Source organism: Carlito syrichta, unplaced genomic scaffold (genome assembly GCF_000164805.1).
Source record: "Carlito syrichta isolate Samal-C Ts95f unplaced genomic scaffold, Tarsius_syrichta-2.0.1 Scaffold304598, whole genome shotgun sequence".
Lineage (NCBI taxonomy): Eukaryota > Metazoa > Chordata > Mammalia > Primates > Tarsiidae > Carlito > Carlito syrichta.
The window spans coordinates 104,008-124,107 of NW_007248694.1; the positions used below are offsets into that span (position 1 = coordinate 104,008).

Sequence of the window (20,100 nt, forward strand, 5' to 3'; positions counted from 1 at the left end):
ATCCTCAACATGGCTTCTAAGGGTTACAATAATATGAAATGAATTAACCTGATGTGAACAAGAAAAACATTAAAACTAATGATAATTAAACTTTAACGTTTTATTCCATTCTATTTAAGCAACATCTTGAAGACATTGAGTAATTGGAAAATAAATATAGAATAAATTTGAATAAGCTACTTGCTACATGGTCATGGAGCTTTATTTAAGGTTCTTAGATAACGAGGACATTGGTGCCTCTTGCTAAAGTCAATTATTTATTTATGCTTTACATTTGTAGGTCAATTAAGGGCAAAATGGCTTTTGTAGGGATGACACAGTGAATTAGAAAAACTCTGGAAGAAGTAGCTCTTAGGGAAATTACTTGCCACTATCTCAGCTTTAAGTCTTAAAACAAACAAAAAAATAATGTTTTTCTTTGTTTTCTCATTATTGTCCTTTTAGTTCTCCTGAGTTTTTTTTTTAACCAGCCTAACACTTGAGACTTTCACTATAAGTAGGCAAGTTCAAGCTATATACCCTTCAGTTCACAGGTACTCTTTTCACAAGTTCATCTACAATGCTGTTCTAGAAGTTAAAGAGCTAAGCTATTTTCACAAAAACTTATCTTCCATATCCACCCATAATTATATTTTAGATGTCCTCTAGACATTATTCTGGGAAAACTTTTTCAAATCTGAGTTTTATGCAAACCCAAAGCCAGAGAATTTTCCAGGTCTGCTGATAATCCAAGTTCACTTTTTCCCCTTTTCTGATACGCACAAGCATTATGAGGAACTACTAAAATGTAGGTTAGGAAGGTAAAAGAAAACTAAAATGATGGGCCTTTCTCAAAAGACTGTATGTCCATGAATGATAAAATGTCAACTGTGCCAGGAAAGAAGTCTCGTGAATGGAAGCCTGCATAATGTTACACCAGAAGAATTTGTACTTCCTTGGATTTAAACTTACTTCATACAGAGAAGGATTGGCATATAATAAAAATAAAATTGCATATATTATGATACAGTTCATGGAAGATAAATTAGAATGAAATTTTATTTCCTAATTTTCTTTTTATGAGCTTTCTAATTATAAAACACATATGGACTATAATATGGGACCACATGAGACACAATCCAGGATTTCTTTTAATGGTTATAGCATATTGGTGCATAGTATTTATTAAGATGACAGAAAAGCTACATGGAAAGAAATGATACTGAAATTCCACTTTAGTGACAACTATTTTAGAAAATTTGAAAGCTTCCTCATATAGTGAATGAAATACAGGTAGGGAAAAGGAAGCCATGGCTACTTCTAATCACTTGGTTTGGTCTTGCAGTGTCACACTGCAGAAAAGACTAATTTTTACTTAGAGATAATATAGACAGTGATGCACCTGATGCCTGAGAAAGGATTTACTTATTTGAATCATGCATCTATTATTAAGCATGCTCTCCCTGGAAGAGTCAACAGTGAATTAATAAAATATATTTCTTCTGGTAAAAATACCGTGCCTATTCCCTCGAGGCTATTTGTCTTACTTTTATAATTTATCATTTTGAGCAAGGCTTCTTTCCATCCAAATATAAAACTAACACCTGGCCAGAAAATTTACTTTGACCTTTTCTATAATATTAATATGCCCTTGAGTGTATAATACTGCAACTTTTATACATATATTAGGCAAATGAACAGAGGTAATAGACTAGAAATGTATTTCTAAAGTCTGAGTTTAATGAAAATCTGACTTCTGTTCATTCAAAAAGCAATTAACACTATTTTAAAAACAATTCACTCTATAATTTGTGTAAATTGTGTGTATACAATTTAAAAAAAAAACCAGAATTAGTTTTTGGAGGGCAGGCCCCTGTGGCACCAGCTTCCCTCGCTAGGTAAGTATTCTAGGAAACCCTCGCATCAGTGTGCCAGCTAACATCGTCAGAAGCTGCGTTTGGCTTCGGTAAACTTTTTTTAAAGATTCCTTCAATGCATTTGCCCAGTTCATGACGGGTGATTTACACAAACAACCTGCCCACACTACACAGAGTATAGCAGTTTTTCATTCAAAACGGCACAATCCACCCTCCCTATTCACCTGCTCTCACTCCAAGCAAACTTTTTTTTTTTTTTTTGGTTTCCCCAGAAGAAAAAAGTCCTTAAAGAGAAACATTTTGCCAATGTAGAAGAGGTAAAACAAAAAATGGCAGAAGCACTAAAAGGTATCAAAATTGACAAGATCAAAAACTGTTCTTAACAGTGGAAAAAGTGTCTCCACAGATGTACTGCATCAAATGGAAAGTACTTTGAAAGTGACTGAGGTTTAAACATGTGAGAATAAATACAATTTTTTAATAAATAAATTCCACGTTTTTAAATTTATAAATAAATAAATGTATAAATAAATTCCTTGTATGTGTGTACCTTATTTCATTTCAAATAGAATAATTCTTAAAAAGTAATAAAACAGACCTCCGGTAAATTTTTGTTGACGAACAAATAAGAAGGAAAAAAAAGTGGTGGAGAGAAGAGAAAGCAAATGAAAGATGGGATGTCCAAGCCCTGATTCCTATTTACAAAAGTCTAGCATTTATATTTTTGAATGAACTAATTAAATTCCTCATGAAAGAACTGAACACCTTACCTCTAGGACTTTAAAGCCTTCTTCTGCATGACTATGTATAATATGCAATACTTTTATAATCTTCAGATTCAACGAAGTAATATTAAGTACTTTAACGATGATACAATGAACCCCTTAACTTTTTTTTCATTTAAATATAGCTTCAGTGTTTCATATTTATCCATAAGAGCACACCAGTTGTTACTTTTGGGGTAGGGGGTAGGCTTGCAGTAGAAACCTAGTTAGTATTTTTCCTTAGGAAATTTTCTGATTAAATTAAATGTTCGAACCTCTTTAAAGAATACAACTAAAACATTAAACTGACTGGGGCATCTTTCATAGGACAATGAAAAAAGTGAAAAAGAACAAATTTATACTCAGTGTCCATTCAGTCCCAAACAATTTTACATATAATCTCATTTAATCTTTATAGTAACCTCTAAAAGTAAGTACAACCCAGTTCACAGATTATGAAACAAACATTATGTAATTAACCTAGCTCCAGGTCACACTGCTAGTTAGCGCCAGAGCTGAATTTCAGATTTGGTTTCCTTTACTTCAAAGCACATATTGTTTATACTTTCTCACATTAACAATTCCTAAATTGGTATGTTGGTGATGAAATGAGATGTTGTATATTTTCCTTCAGATGGTTATTTTTCTGTTTTTACTTTTGGCTTTTGAATTAAATTATCTTCTTTCTTACGCGCGGCTGCTATGTAATTATCAAGGTGCGGTGGGTCGATTTCCTCTCCAAAACAGCTATCCTATTTCTAAAAAAAGGAAATCTTAGCACAAAAATTACCCATGTAAGTCATCTACCCACTCGTGTGTGTGTAGTTTCCTGGCTAATTTTCCTACTAGCACTCACAACTGACCTTCCTTCGTTTTTTGGTAAGCCTATGTCTATGACTTGGGTTCCAAATCAATAGTTGGAAGTAAAAGAAAGGGCGTAAAGGGTGCATTTAGAAGAAGAAAAATCAGAACGTGGTGAGGCTTTCTGGAAGCAAGTGAAAACAAGAAAGAACAGAAAGAGAAGAGGAAGAGTTGCCTTCACAAAGCACACTTGCAAAGAGGCACAATATACCGTGGCAGGAAGAAATGTTTCTTGGTGGTTAGTGACCCCTATTTCTATTCCCTGTAAAATCATTTCTCAGTTTGCAGGATTGTGACTCTATCTGTGCAGTTGCTGGTTCACTGTAACATACGGTCCCAGGGTTGAAAAACAAGTCATCAGCCAGTTTAAATATTATGGACTCATTGATTGAATTCTTTTACTAAGAGTGCATGTTGTGATGAAAGGCCAGTCTTTTGTTGTTTTTAGAATACTTACTCAAGCTGTACACGCAACTGGATTATTCTCTCACTATCACTGCAGTTTGCTATAAAGTACTAAATTTACAGTGGATCTCTGCCGTATGCTACCAAAACCGTTAGTTAAGAAGAGGTATTAACTTTGTCAACAGTACTAAGGTTATGGGGGAAATATACAACTATTAATATGATGATGTTTTGTGAAATGCAAGTGTCCGTTTGCCTTTTTCTAAACCACAGATTTCATCCCCACAGGTTTAAATAATCCTTATAATAATGTTCATGTGTACATCTTTCACGAGTGCCACTCATCTGAACAGCTTCAAAAATAAGAAGTGCAACCAATAATCTTGTTGCAGAACGGGCCATCTGCCCAAGAATGTATGCTGAGAAGGAAGGGTGATGAAGACAGTTTTGTTTGCTCTGTCACTTGCACTTAAATACTAACCCTAAATTTTAATCAATAATAACATCAATAGCAATGGCAGCTAACAGTTGATTACATATTACATATTAGAAACTGTACTAAATATTTTATCTGTAATAACTTATTTCCTTCAGAACAATTATATAAGGTAGGCACTATCATTAACTTTATTTTACAGATGAGGAAGGTGAGGCTGAGCTACCTTGAGAAAAGGAACTTGCTAAAAGTCACACATTTGGCATCAGACAATTTGGGACTTGAAGCAAGGTTTTCTGACTTCCAAAGCCCTGCTGCTCTGCTTTCCTGGTACCATCTAGATGTAAAAGGAATTGTTAGGGTCCTTCTTGACAACTCCTTAGTTGTTCAGGACTGAATTTCTACACTGCCTGGGAATTCAGGACCAAGGAAAAGCTATAACCACCTGTGTCTGCACTTGCCGTGTGAGTATACAATTGGTTCAACCCTTAATGTCACTTTTTCATCAAAACAAAGATCCTTCTTGGAAGAGTTTACGTACATTTTACAGTTTGAACACATTCAGCTATGTCTTCTTTGGTTTCATATTACTTTCTCTGTCAGCATCCAATTAATAAAACAATGAACACAAGTTTCCATTAGCCTCAGGTGGGTATGGGACCAGCACTAGGTTTATCTTTTTTCCATGTAACAGCTGTGCTGACAAAGCCCTCAACACCTCAGAATAGCTCAGCGGATTATTTTTTGTTTTGAAAATCTGTGGGGGCCGGGTGCGGGGGGGGGGGGGGGGTAGGATTGGCAGTTGAGGGAAACTATCAGGGGAGGGAGGGGCACACCTCATCAACAAGGGCACCTGCATAATGAACATTTTTATACCTAATCCTGAATTGTATCCCACATCTTTAAAATAAAAATTAAAAGAAAAAGAAAATCTTGCTGTATGATTACTTAAACTTACCTAAGAGGCCAGCTTACACACATAAAGATATGAATAAACGAAAAAGAAAGTTTAAAATCCTACAATTAAATATGTCAGTTTTGAATGCCTGGTCTTCCCTGAAAGTCTAGACTGCATGGTAATAGGAGATGTCAGCCTCCTTCTCTCCTAGGAAGAGCTCCATATAGTTGTGAAACAGTAACATCTGTGTTTCTCTGGGCAGTATATTTGATTAAAATGATAACATGTATATCATATACTGAGTGCATACTTGTTTCCAAGCATTTTTAAAATTATGAAATAATTCGAATCAGTATACAGCCGGATACTACTAGGACTTTTTTTTTTTTTTTTTGAGTTAGAGTCTCACTCTGTCGCCCAGACTGGAGTGCAGTGGCCGCTCCTGGCCACTGCAGCCTTGACCTGCTGGGCTCCAGCGATCCCTCCGCCTCAGCCTTCCAAGTAGCTGGAACTACAGGCGTGCACTACCACGCCTGGCTGATTTTTTTTATTTATTGTAGTGATGAGGTCTCGCCAAGTTGCCCAGACGGGTCTCAAACCCGCGGGCTCAGGCAATCCACTCACCTCAGCCTCCCAAAGTGCGGGATTACAGGCTGAGCCACCAAGTCCAGCAACTACTACTAGGATTTTATAATTGTATGTCATCTTTGAATTTCTGCATTGTTTCTCTTTGCGCATTGCTTTTAAGAATGAGTTTTATTTTAATCTATGTTAATTTATCTTAAATAAGGCCAAAATAATCCATGAGTGTAAAGCCTAACAATGCTCTATCTTTTTCATCAGTGCCACTGCTTGATCCATCTTGGGAAAGGTAGTGTTCCCTTTTCTCTCACCACTCAAGATACATATAGGTCTTCTAAGATTTCACAACTGTGGCAGAGAAGAATGAGGTGTACCACCAAAATATATAAAATTAATCTGACACAGCCTGCCACAAGCACACAAATTCTTTGTAGTATCTTGCTTAGTTTTTAAATTCATAGGTATTTTGCATTCTAGTCTATGACACAACCATGTGTGTTCTACTATAAACATGAAGAGGTCTTTCCTCTGAATCATAAGTAAAAGTGGCTATCACATGGATGTGTCCCACAGTTGTGCCCTGGCCCCCAGAATACTGCTACGTTTTTGGTGCTAAAAAGCCTCAGTTAAAAAGCATGGATTGGCTGGGCATGGTGGCTCAAGCCTGTAATCCCAGTACTTTGGGAGGCCAAGATAAGAGGATTACCGAGGCCATGGGTTCAAGACCAGCCTGGACAACCGGGTGAGACCTCGTCTCTACAATCAATCAAAAAATTATCCAGGCATGTGCTTATAGTTCCAGCTACTTGGAAGGTTGAGGAAGAAGACTTGCCTGAGCCCAGCTGATTGAGGCTGTGGTGGCCGTGAGCGTGCCACTGTACTCCAGCCTGGGAGACAGAGTGAGGCTCTAACTCAAAAAAATAAATAAATAAAAGCATGGATTGTGCATCAGTTTTTTACATTAAGGAACATCGACCTGTAGCTAATAGCACAACTTGGGATCACCAATACTATTACCATTTAATTGTCTAACACAAACGTCTATTCCTTTTTCTACCAGAGCAGATCTAAAATAACTTTCCTCGAGGTAAATTGTTCTTTCAAATGCCTTTCATATTATAAAATGGTGATAAATTACTCCAAGAAAACATTGCAAAGACCAAGTTGAACACTCTGTGAAAAAGTCCTAATGCTGATCTGTGTTTGGCAAGATAGATGTTAAAGTGTTAAGATATATAGAATTTGCGCCTTTACCCATAAGTTACTTTTATTTCTATGTCTTTCCTGACTCTAGAACACAAATCTACTCCTAAAACATACCATTCCTTCTCTTGTTTCTTCTTTTCTTTTATTTTCTTCTTTGTCTGCTAGAGATGAGCTATAAGACTCTCCTTTATCCCCAGGCAATTTCAATCTGAACTTCTTTTTTTTAATTTCATGCTTCAAATTATATGACGCGAATTAGTGCCTTCTTTGTTTCTTCTTTAAACTTAATTTATTAAGAGTTTGCTTGAGGGAGGAGATTCCTATGGCAATAAGGATGCAGCAGAAGACTAGGTCTGCCTCATCTTTGTATCTGTTAATATATGTGCCCGGGTTTCTCCACTTATAACATAAAATCAAGAATAATGTATACATTAATTCCTTGCAAATACTGCAGTTTTAGTTAATTTCAAAATATCGAGCTGGTTATATTCACATTACAGAAGTCTTGGCTTTACTTCCTGATTGAATCACACAGCTGAAATATCTCTCACACTAAGACTTCAATTGGTTGCATAGTCTCTCGGAGAAAATAAGACACATTTCTGAGGACCATGATAGCCTACTGAAAATTTGCAAGCACGGTGCCTACACCTTATTCTATCAACAGGGCAAACGCAAACCCTAAGCACGATGCCCTCACCTGGGTCAGGTGGCACACAGGCACAGGAAAAGTGAGTATTGTAGCCCACTTTGAAGTTGGAGTTGATGGGGTAGTAATCTGCTAGCTTGATCATCTTCTTGAAAGCATCGTAGATAAAAATGAAGCTAATCAGAGAAGAGAAACCCTCTTCTGTGAAACGAGTGAAGTACTGAACCAAGAAACTGGCATCGGTGGCTACCAAGATGAGACACATGAAGGCTGACCACAGGCCAATCCAAAGGCGAAATTCCAGGTAGTCAAAATCATTGTCCCTGCAAAGAAGAAAGAAAGGTGTTTATGGATTCTGCCTCCATGGAACATGAAGGATCATATTAAAACTACCAAATGTCTATAGAATTATTGCTAAAAATACCAAAAATAAAAACACAATTTTCATCCAGGAAGTACTAAGTTTAAGGATTTGGCCTAGTGCCATAATTCAAGAAATAATAACAGAAATATGAGAAAAGCACATAGAAAGTAATCACACCATCTGGATGTGAATAACTAGCTATTTTTTTCATTCAAAAAATATTGTCCCTGCCTTCACAGAGTTTATAGAGAATCTGAAAACTTAACACTGATACCTAGTATACATTAAGTAAATGTTTGTGAGCCTTAGTCAATGAAGACATCAAGTCTCTTTGTCCCCAAGTTATTCCAGTATGTTGAGGGAAGAAATTAAATAATATAATCATGCTGTAAAATACTAAGTGATAGTGTTATAGAATAAAGAGTAACTTATTCTGATGGGGGTAGAAGAGATGAAATTGCAAAAAATTCTCAAGGTGTTCAAGAATAAGTAGAAGCTTTCCAGAGAGACCAAGAGAGTCAGGACAAGAGTAGTCAAGAAAGCAAGTGGCACAGGATGGTGTGTAATGCTCACTGTGGACAGGGTGCCACTAATGTGAGGAGATGGCTTTAGAAATGCAGGCTGTTAATACCCGTTAAGTTACCGACATCATTCTTCTCAGATCTGGAAATGACAATACAGAAATTCATATGAAAACATAAATGACCACGAATAACCAAAACAATCCGTAGCAAAAGAAACAAAACAGGAGGTATCACACTTTCATTATTATAAGGCTGCAGTGATCAAAACAGCCTGGTATTGGTACAAGAACAGGCATATAGACCAATAGAACAGGATAGAGACTCTGGAAGCAAAGCATCTATTTCTCAACCAACTCATCTTTGACAAAGCCTCCAACAACAACCACTGGGGAAAGGAGAACCTATTCAGTAAATGGCGCTGGGAAAACTGGCTGATCACATGCAGAAGATTGAAACAGGACCCCTACCTACCACCATACACAAAAATTAACCCTAAATGGATCAAAGACCTAAATGTAAAACCTCAAACTATAAGAATCCTAGTAAATGCAGGAGGCACCCTTATGGAAATTGGAACTGACAACCAATTCCTGACCAAAACCCTACGTGCCCATACCATAAGAGATAAGATAGACAAGTGGGACCTCATCAAACTGATGAGCTTCTGCAAAGCAAAAGAAACCATCAAGAGAGCAGGGAGACATCCCACAGAATGGGAAGAAATATTTGCCAACTGTATATCTGACAAAGGCCTAACATCTAGTATCTATAAGGAACTCAAATGAGTCAAAAAGAAAAAAACAAACAGCCCCATGAACTCCGCAGCAACTTGGATGGATTTAGAGTCTATCATACTCAGTGATCTATCACAGAAACAAAGAACAGAGTACCATATGTTCTCACTCAAGCAGACCTTGAATAATTATCATAATAATATAAGAAAGAAATTGGCAGTAGTGGGAAACTGCTAGGGGAGGGAGTGGTGGGATTGGCAGTTGAGGAAAATCACATGAATTGGAATATATTACTAAAGCAGGAGAATACTAACATTAGGGCAGTCAGTTATCTTCTATAGGTTTTCTGGGACCTTTCTGAAGACAGTTTTTACATTCCCTTCCACTCCCCTTTATGTCAGGAAACCCAATGTTAAAACATATGCATGACTTTGTGAGGTAAATACACTACAGAAAAAGACTGAGCTCTAGAAATCTGAGATTATTTAAACTATCATATAATGAGTCAGTGTCATAATAAGAGCTAAAAAACATAGCTTAATTACTTCTGAACCAATGCACATTTTTTAATTACTTCTGAACCAACACATATGCCAGGGGAGGGAGGGGCACACCTCATCAAGAGTACCTGCATAATGAACATTTGTATATCTAACCCTGAATTGTACCCAACTTTAAAATAAAAAATAATAAAAATTAATAAAAATAAAAAAGAAATGCAGGCTGTCATCAGATCAAGAAATGTTGTCTTGCCACACTAGCATCAGACTCTACAACTTCTCATGAAGCTCGCCCACAGATCTTATATCCTTCTGCTGAAGCTGGGCATGAAGCATCTTGTAAGCACTGTTTTCTTTTTTGTCTGTGTTTACCTCAGCAGACTTAGAATCCACCGCCTCCATCTAAGGAGGGCACTGTCTTTTGAGGTCCTTCCCATTTCTCACAACTGAATTGGTTCAATAGTCCCAACTTTGAAAAGATGGGTCAAGTGTTAACATGTTACTATTTCTTATCAGTTCTTTTAAAAGTATGTGGAGAGTGCTTTACGATGATTTTTAACTCATAACTTTTTTGTGATGAAAACGCAGATAGTAGCATTTCTTCCATGAGAAAAAGAAATAAATCAAGGACCATACAATGCTGAAGTGTTGCAGGCTTGCTTTCAGGCAACGGGTTTCTAATAACTGCTAGTGACATACTTTAATACTTTCCCAAAGGCATCATCTCTCCACCTCTGCAACCATCAATCCAATCTGGACCACCAGTAAGTCTTTTCCTGACAGGAAGCTACTCACTGATATCTACGTTTGCCCTGCTCAGTCATTTTCCACACCACAGCCAATATGGCCTTTTAAAATGTAAATCAGATACCCAAGTTTAAAATCTTTCAACAGCTTCCTGCTGTCCTTAGAATTAAATGCAAATTCTCTACCTAGCACAGTGCCTGGCACATAGAACATGCCCAGTAAAGACTTTCCAAATGAATGAATCCATGCCTGTAGCTTAAGACTTATTAACTAAGACAGTCTGTCATTGACATATGAACTATCAAATGAAACCAAGATGTGACTGTTCTTGTGATAGTTAAAAGTTACAGAATATTAGAATCAGAAGTTCCTTAAGTACTATGATGGTTAATTTTGTGGCAATTTGACTGGGTTATGGGGTGTCCAGATATTTTGTCAAACATTATTATGGGTATAGTAGAGAGAGTAACATTTAAGTTGGTGAGCTTTCAGTAAAGCAGATTGTTCTCCATGATGTGTGTGGGCCTCATCTGATCAGTTGCAGACCTAAATAACCCAAAAGACTTGTCTCCCAATGCCTATGAACTTCTTCTGCAATATCAACTCTTCCTGGTTCTGTAGCAGACAGCCTTCGGACTCAAACTGGATACTGGTTCTCCTAGGTCTTCAGCCTGCCAACCTGCCCTTCAGATTTGGACTTTCCAGCCCCCATAATTGTGTGAGCCAATTATTTATAATAAATTCATTTACATATGTGTGTGTGTGTCCTCACATATATATGCACATACACACGCACACACACACACACACAGACATCTTACTGGCTCTGTTTCTATGGAGAACACAGGTTAATACAGATACCAATTTGTCACATATGCCTCATTTTATAGATGATGACACCAGTGGAAGTTAAGTCATTTATCTAACATCAGGGTTTCAATGGTAGAGCTGAACTGAAAATCAAATCTCTTGATTCTTGGATGGTCCTTTAAAAAATTACTCCATGATTCCCTATGTGATTTGTATTTAGCTCAAGATAGGGTAGGCATTAAAGGCATTATTCTTTATTTCCCTCTTGTCACAAAATCACACGAACTGGACTATATTATTAAAGCAGGAAAGTACTAACATTAGGGTAGTCAGTTATCTTCTATAGATTTTCTGGGACCTTTCTGAAGACAGTTTTTACATTCCCTTTCACTCCCCTTTATGTCAGGAAACCCAAAGTTAAACCATATGCATGACTTTGTGAGGTAAGTACACTACAGAAAAAGACTGAGCTCTAGAAATTTGAGATTATTTAAATGATCATATAATGAGTCAGTGTCATAATAAGAGCTAAAATCATAGTATAATTACTTCTGAACCAACACATATTTTTCTTAAAATAAAAGTTTAAACGATTACTTAGTTTGACTTCCCTAGCAAGATGAAAGTTAGAGCAGTCTTGATTTGTTAAGAATGCTAATAGTTGTTTATAAAATTGATATTTACAGCATAATATAAGAAACAAATCCATTAACCAGCTAATGGTTAGGAACACCATCCATTTTGGGTACAAAAGAAAAGATACATGTATAAAAATATGCATGTATACTGACTGATCAAAAGATAAATCTAAGAACCTAAAAAATATGCCAAACTAGCTGTCCTAAAAGACTTAAGTACTCCTGGAGTAATTCAAATAAAGTCAATGAAAACCAATATCAAGTCGGGCTCGATGGCTCAGCCTGCAATCCCACGCCTTTGGGAGGCTGAGGTGAGAGGATTGCCTGAGCCCGCGGGTTCGAGACCCGCCTGGGCAACTTGGTGAGACTTCATCTCTACAATAAATAAATAAATAATTAGCCGGGCGTGGTAGCGCATGCCTATAGTTCCAGCTACCTGGAAGGCTGAGGTGGAAGGATCGCCGGAGCCCAGCAAGTGGAGGCTGCGGTGACCGGGAGCAGCCACTGCACTCCAGTCTGGGTGACAGAGTGAGACTCCAACTCAAAAAAAAAAAAAAGAAAACCAATATCACTTCATTATGAAAGTGATCTGTTTAGAGCCACAAGAAGAAAAGGGGATAGGAGAAGAGAAACTTTTAAACAAGTTGATCGTCAGTAACAAGTACAATAAAATGGTATTATTATATTCAATAAGTCCTCTTGGTGCCAAGTTTAACAGCAATAAAGTTATAAAAAGCAACCAAAAATATTACTAAAGACCAAAAGAAATTATAGTGAATTAGAAGGAGAAAATGGGTTTATGTCCTTATGGTACCACTCAGTGTTCTTAGATATTCTGAGTTACAGTTTCTGAGTAGACTAAAACCAAAGATACAGACAAATAGAAGTCACATCTGAAACATGGCACAGAAATTAATGTGCAGGCACTGACAAATAAATACAAATTCCCCACACTAAAGCAATAAATCCAGTAAAACAGTGGAAAAAATAATTTGAAGACATAAAAGTAAACTGATCAAAGAATATAGAAAATAAATTACTGAGTGACCAAAAGATAATAATGTAAGTTAAAATCCAACTTTGTGAATTTTTTACATGGCTTAGAATACATTGCTAAAACTTCTTTCAGATTACTCAATTAAGGAAAAAAAGAAATCTAATTCTCTATTATTGGGATACAATGTATAAAATATGCAGAAAGAGATTGCAGAATTTGGGAAATAAAACTACAAGTGCCCTACAGAAATAAAGAAGATGAAGTATTTTCTTTATTCTATCTCTAGTTTTAAGAGGTGACAGCATATCATTTATATTCCTTTATGATTCTACAGTTTACAGGGCAAATATTAAAATCTCAGTGATAAACCTGGGGATTATGCAGAGTTACTGTTTGAGTCCAATGAGCCTACAAAACAAGAATTTATTTATTTCTCCAAAAGTGGTAAAAATACGTTGGGGAAAATCTGGGTGAGACAAAGGAAAATAGTCTCTTCACCGAAGGACCTCTCTTATCCCTTAGTACTCAAGTATAAAGTGAATTACCAAGAGAAGGATGCAGACAGTACTTCCCACACTTATTGGGATCACAGACGTTTTCCTTCATGGAGCAACTAACAGAACTAGTAATTGATGAAATACATTTTGGGAAATAGCAATCTCTACAAATGCTCTGTATCTAGACAAAATATGATCACTGCTGCTATAACATAAACAAAATGATAAAGCATTGTGAATAAAATTATGCTTGCCACATATACAGGAAATACTCCTCCCCCCAAAACCAGAATTATCTTTTGGAATGTGGGCCACTTGTAGTACAGGCTCCTCCCCATGTTAAGTGTTCTAGGAACCCATCGGCATCAGGGTATTGGCTAGCAATGTTGTAAGAGGCTGAGTTTGGTTTCAGCAAATTTTTTTTGGAGATTCTTTCAATGTGTTTGCCCATTTCATGATGGGTGATTTATGAGTGCACCTGTCCACACTGCTCTGAATGTTCAGCAGTGGTTTTTTTGTTTGTTTGTTTTGGTTTTTTTGAGTTGGAGTCTCACTCTGTCGCCCAGACTGGAGGGCAGTGGCCGCTCCCAGCCACCGCAGCCACGACCTGCTGGGCTCCGATGATCCTTCCTCCTCAGCCTTCCCAGTAGTCGGAATTACAGGCATGCGCTACCACGCCTGGCTGATTTTTTTATTTATTGTAGAGATGAAGTCTCACTGCCCAGGTGAGTCTCAAACCCGCGGGCTCAGGCAATCCACTCACCACAGCCTCCCAAAGGCATGGGATTACAGGCTGAGCCACCGAGCCCGGCTGTTCAGCAGTTTTTGACGAAAGTCAGCATAACTCCCATGCCCCACCAACTCTCTACACTTGACCTTGACCCAAGCAACTTTTTTTTTTGTTTGTTTCCCTGGAAAAAAATAGTCCTCAAAGGGAAATGTTTTGCCTATGTTGAAGAGGTAAAACAAAAAATGGCAGAAGCACTAAAAAGCATCAAAATTGATGAGTTCAAAAATTGTTTTGAGCAGTGGAAAAAGCATTTCCACAGGTGCACTGCATTAAATAGAGAGTATTTTGAAGGTTACTGAAGTTTAAACATGTAAGAATAAATACACAATTTTTTATAAATAAACTCTGGGCCTTTTTGGGTCCCCCACTCATACTACTCAATGACAGATTTAAAGCATGCTTTCTCAAATGTTTCTTATTGCTTTACATTTGCTTTCAAATGAATCTCTTGAAAATATGTATGTTACCAATTATGATGAAACAAAAGGGAGAGAGAGAAAGGAACTTGCTTCGTGAAATGAAAAATCTCTATCTCACAATTATTTAAAACAAACCAAGATGCAAACATTTTCTGTAGATTAAGGCTCTGATCACATTTTATCCAATAAATCTTTCTGCAAAGTTTGTGCATGTTTGTTCCTGTTTATAGCACATCCTTGTTTAATCTTTCCACAAAGGCTTTCTTGTCTCATACAATGTTTGCTTAAACATATAAAAACTGTTTGACTCTTTCTATAAACTGACATGAATAAAATTTTTTCCAATGTTCTTCTGAGAATTATGATGGCAGAAGTATCTATAATAATTACCTACAGAAAACTCACAACATTATTTAAAATTTGGGACAGTAAATTCTCAGAAGACTCTCACTATCACTCTCAACCCAGTTTTTTAAAAACTGGCTTTAAATTATCATTCCATTCTCTATCTTGTGATCATTTTTGACAACACACACAGTTTCAAAGCCTAAAGTCTATGAGTACTACATAGGTACTGACAATTCTATCATTAAAATCCTAAAAATATATAACGACATAAAAATATAGGAAGTCCAACATGGAGTGTTAGCAAGTCATATGAATTTTTGAAATCTATCAAAGGATTAAGATCTGCCAGTAAAGATTCTCTCTTAGAGGTACCAAGTACATTAGAAAGAGATCAGAACATTCAATTTGATTTTGAATCTATTTGTGTGTTAATGTGGCCAGTTGGATAATTCACCTAACTCAATTTTCCCCTTCTTAAAGTGATCTATCAATTTCTAAAAGAAAATATTGATATCATAATTGTCATGCCTATTGGCAACGTCTAAGTGATTCCTTTAGAGGCTTGGGCTCTAGATGAGAAAGCAGGAATTCGTCTGGTGATGTTATGTGCAGCAGTTCATTCTGTGCTTACTTTCTTGTCTAAAAACAGGATGTGGTCCCTACTGCATAGGATTTCTACAGGAATTAACTGAGTTAGTACATGCAAAGTGTTTAGGATAACACTTGGCACATGATCAGCACTCAGTAAATGTCAGTCATTATTCGGCTGAGTCGTGAAAGCTACCTTTGGTTAAGAACATTGGAACTGGGGTTAGGAGCAGTGGACCAAGGAAAGAACACTCAGTCTCCTTCATTAATGAACCACGCAACCTTAAACAAGTCATTTAATTTCTCTAGTGTAGCAGTCAGGATCAGGATCCTGGCAGGAAAAAAGAAGTAACAAAGAACGATGAGGCATTCAGGGACCAGTAACAGCAGGAAGCCGCTACTAACTCCAGGCTTAAAAAGGCCAAGGAAGGAACAGAGTTTAGCAGAACCAGGTTAGGACTAGAGCCAAGGCAGAGGAACCCAGTGACAGGGGATAAAGTCCTAGGGCACAAGCCATTGCCAGACCACTGTGTTAAAACAGAGACAGTAAGATGGGGAGAAGCAGACATACTCGGACCCCTCGTCTCCTCATGTTTGGCTGGTGCTCCCCATTGGCCAAATCAAACAGGAAACCAGAGGGTAAAGGAGCCTGGGTGTGACAGTCCATAGGGGTCTGCCCTCCAGGGCACAAAGCAGGATGATGGGAAAGAGAATAACTGGGAAGGAAGCAAGCAGAACAGTCAACATACCGGCCTCAGTTGAACCAAGTGTAAGAAGAGAGTCGAACTATCTAATCCCTAAGGCCCTCTCAAAGTTCAAATCTTCGCATTCCAGTAGTCTGACTAATTCTTGGATCCACCTAATTACTATTCTATGCTCTATCTAGACCATGAATGCTCCACAATCAAACATTTCTGATGTATGATTAAATATGCATACACATACTTGCTGAAATTAAAGAGAAGCCGCTCAAAAACTAAGACAGGCCCGGTGCTGCTCAAAATAGTGAGTGGTTGACCAGCGAAAAGGCAAAAGATGGCTCCAGAGACAGCAGTGCCCAGGAAACTCTCCAACACGCCCTGAAAGAAAAAAAATACAGGTGCTAAATGAAACACATTTTTTTCTTCCCATTTGTGATGTCATTAGGGAAATTAAGCCTGTGAATATGCAACTATGAGGATCTTAGCAAACATATCAAGAATGAAGAACAAAGACGCTTACCAACATGAATATCACCACCATTTATTTCAACTTATATACAGTTTGGTCATTTTCTTCCCTACTCCAAGGTGCTGCATGGCTCCAAAGAACTATAATGGCTGCAATGAATGATGTATAGAAGGTAAAATGTGACCCTGATCCTTACTAAAGATAGTAAGTGAAGCTTCTACCCTTGAAATCACATTCTATCATCCAACCAAGTGGGTACACAAGATTTGGGACTTCCGGTTGCATCCTTCTCTTTGTGGTTCCCTTCAGCCTGATTTCACCTTGCACATAGCAGGCACTCACAGGCAGCTATATGCTATAAACAAAAGCTATTTTTTCTAGGGAAGAGTTTTTGAAGTAGAGAAGAGAGAAAAAGGTACCAAGAGGTGATTTTCCCCTCCATTCTGCAATTTCTAGGATACTAATTTAAAAAAGAAAAAATTCTCATTATATAGTTAGTGTCCAATATAAACTTATAGAAGTGTTTTGATTAACTAGCTCTAGAGAAAACAAATGTGCAGGGACATGAATAGCTTGACTTTTGTGGCCATATTTCATTTTAGTTATACATCTGAAAATCAATCAATTATTTTCCTTTAGCATAACAAGAACAAAGAAACACGTCATCAAATACTGCTGACTTATAAAATTGTCTTAACCTTCTTAATCATGTTATTCAGAACCAATGCTTTCAATGATGACAAATCTGTCTATTCCTATACTTTTCATTATTTCAAACTTTAGAAAAATACAGGTGTAAGGCCAGGCGTGGTGGCTCATGCCTATAATCCCAGCACTTTGGGAGGCTGAGGTGAAAGGATTGCCTGAGCCTACTGGTTTGAGACCAGCCTGGACAACTTGGTGACACCTCATCTCTACAGTAAATCAAAAAATTAGCCAAGGATGACTTGAGTCCTGCAGGTTGAGGCTGCAGTGGCCATGAGCATACCACTGCACTCCAGCCTGGGCAACAGAGTGAGATTCCAACTCAAAAAAAAAAAAAAAGAAAAAGAAAAATACAAGTGTATTTGCAGGAAAGTCTTCACTCTGTCTTCCAAGCTAGAATGTAGTGGTATGATCACAGCTCACTGTAGCCTGAAACTCCTGGGCTCAAGTGATCCTTCCACCTCAACCACCCAAGTACTGGCGCTATAGGCACATGCTACCTCACCTGGTTAATTTTATTATTTTTTTGTGAAGACAGGTATCATATTTGATATCATTAAAATAATATCTTATCAAGGGATGACTTTTAAATTTTTTAAAAGATGACAGATTCAAACATAAAGCTATAAATCTGAACATTAAAATTTGTAAAATAAATTTTTTTTTTGAGTTGGAGACTCACTCTGTCACCCAGACTGAAGTGCAGTGGCACACTCCCAGCCACCGCAGCCTTGACCTGCTGTCCTTAGGTGATCCTTCTACCTTAGACTTCCAAGTAGCTGAAACTACAGGCACGTGCTACCACACCCAGCTAATTTTTTTGATTTATTGTAGAGATGAGGTCTCGCCAAGTTGCCCAGGCGGGTCTCGAACCCGTGGGCTCAGGCAATCTACTCACCTCAACCTCCCAAAGCGCGGGATTACAAGCTGAGTCACCGAGCCTGGCTAAATAAAATATTTTTAATTCAGTAAAGGAATTTTATAGCTTTAAAGGACACAATAATATATTTAGTGGTAGATTAAACAATGGAGTAAAATTATGTGATATCTGTAACTTTATGTGTATGCTAAAAGAAAATGGTATGGGGATATTTCCCACTTTAGTTATGCAATAAATAACCCGTTCTTAGAAGTATAATTTATGTTACATAAAACAAGTTTTTATTCCGAACCACTCCCTGACAGAAGCAGAGAGAATTTCTGGGGAATTCAAAGTATCTTTTAGTCATTTCTCATGACCCCAAACCACACAGTTAACCTATTCACCAGTTAGCCATGTCTTCCCACTATTCCAAAAGTTCTCCAACAATTTTCTTCACATGAAATTACTGTGAAGAAACTAGTTTTAAGGAAGGGATTGACAGTAGTGGGAAACTGCTGGGGGGGAGGAGAGTGGCAACCACACCTCATCAACAAGGGTACCTGCATAATGACCATTTGTATACCTAACCCTGAATTGCACCCCATATTTTTGAAAATAAAATAAAATAAATTAGGAAAAAAATAAAATAAAATCAACTTACCAAACTTAAACATACTAATTTCCACTCAGTCATCCTGGGAGACTTGTTGCAATGATTACTCTAAATATTTTTCACATTACAGCAAAGTCAGCAACCTTCTCCTTAGAATAACATTAGTAATAGCAACCCCCACCCCCATCTTTTAAGGACAGTCCAATTCAGAAAACAAATGAAAATCCTTTAGAGCAGCACTAGATAGATAATAATGGGGTTGAGGTAGGGGTGGACAAGAAATCAGAGCTGATGAGTAATAATACTGGTTTCTCTCATGGCAAGCAAGCACACTCTGAAACGATCCAGAATAGCCCCTATCCGAGGAGAAGTCTAGGGCTAGGTGTGAACTGAAGTCTGGAGGCAGGGTCTTGTGAGGAGCCCCACTTATATAGCTCCGGTGCATGGCTGAAGACCGGTGTCATGTCATCATCTATAGCCATTCCATCCACAGAGCATCCAGCTCATTCCTCAGAGGGACAGAAATCAGAATAGCAAACAAGGATAGGAGAACCAAGTTGTGTTCACGCAGAGGAGACAGAAAGAAATTTCCCTATGCCCCCCAAATAGTATTTGTCTTGACTTCTTACATATTTAGACATTGAGATCCAGGGGATTAAAAGATGTAAGCAAATTCACATTCAGTATAGCACAAGTCGCTGGTGCACGTACTTGCCCAACCACACCTCACCTTTGGTGAGGATAAAAGGTATGCCTAGGTTGGGGTTTTCTTGGACATGCGGTTTTCACCCTCCTCTGCATAGACAGTGAACTTTCTGTATCTATATAATTTTCTCCCATTTCCTCCCCATCTCTTCTCTTCCCTTCCTGTCCCCTCCCCTCCCCTCCCTCTGCATAGACAGTGAACTTTCTATATCTATATAATTTCCTCCCATCTCCTCCCCATCTCTTCTCTTCCCTTCCTGTCCCCTCCTCTTCCCTCCTCTCTCCTCCCACTCTTTTCCTTTCCTCCTTTCCTTCCTAAGAAAGAATCTCATTCTCTTGCCCAGGCTGGAGTGCAGTGATGTGATCTTGGCTCACTGCATCCTCTACTTCCTGGGCTCAAGCATTTCTCCTGCCTTGGCCTCCCAAGTAGCT

At 37.8% G+C, this 20,100-nt stretch overlaps 1 protein-coding gene across 1 annotated transcript in view; it reads right to left on the reverse strand.

The window, feature by feature from the left end:
• Positions 1-20,100, reverse strand: part of LOC103262717 (electrogenic sodium bicarbonate cotransporter 1) — a 239,403-nt gene that overhangs the window by 85,588 nt on the left and 133,715 nt on the right. The window contains exons 10-11 of the mRNA XM_008060360.2: positions 16,559-16,692; positions 7,709-7,980 (exon numbers count right to left, since the gene is read on the reverse strand). Coding sequence (XP_008058551.1) covers positions 7,709-7,980; positions 16,559-16,692 — 406 coding nt within the window. The remainder of the gene's footprint in view (positions 1-7,708; positions 7,981-16,558; positions 16,693-20,100) is intronic.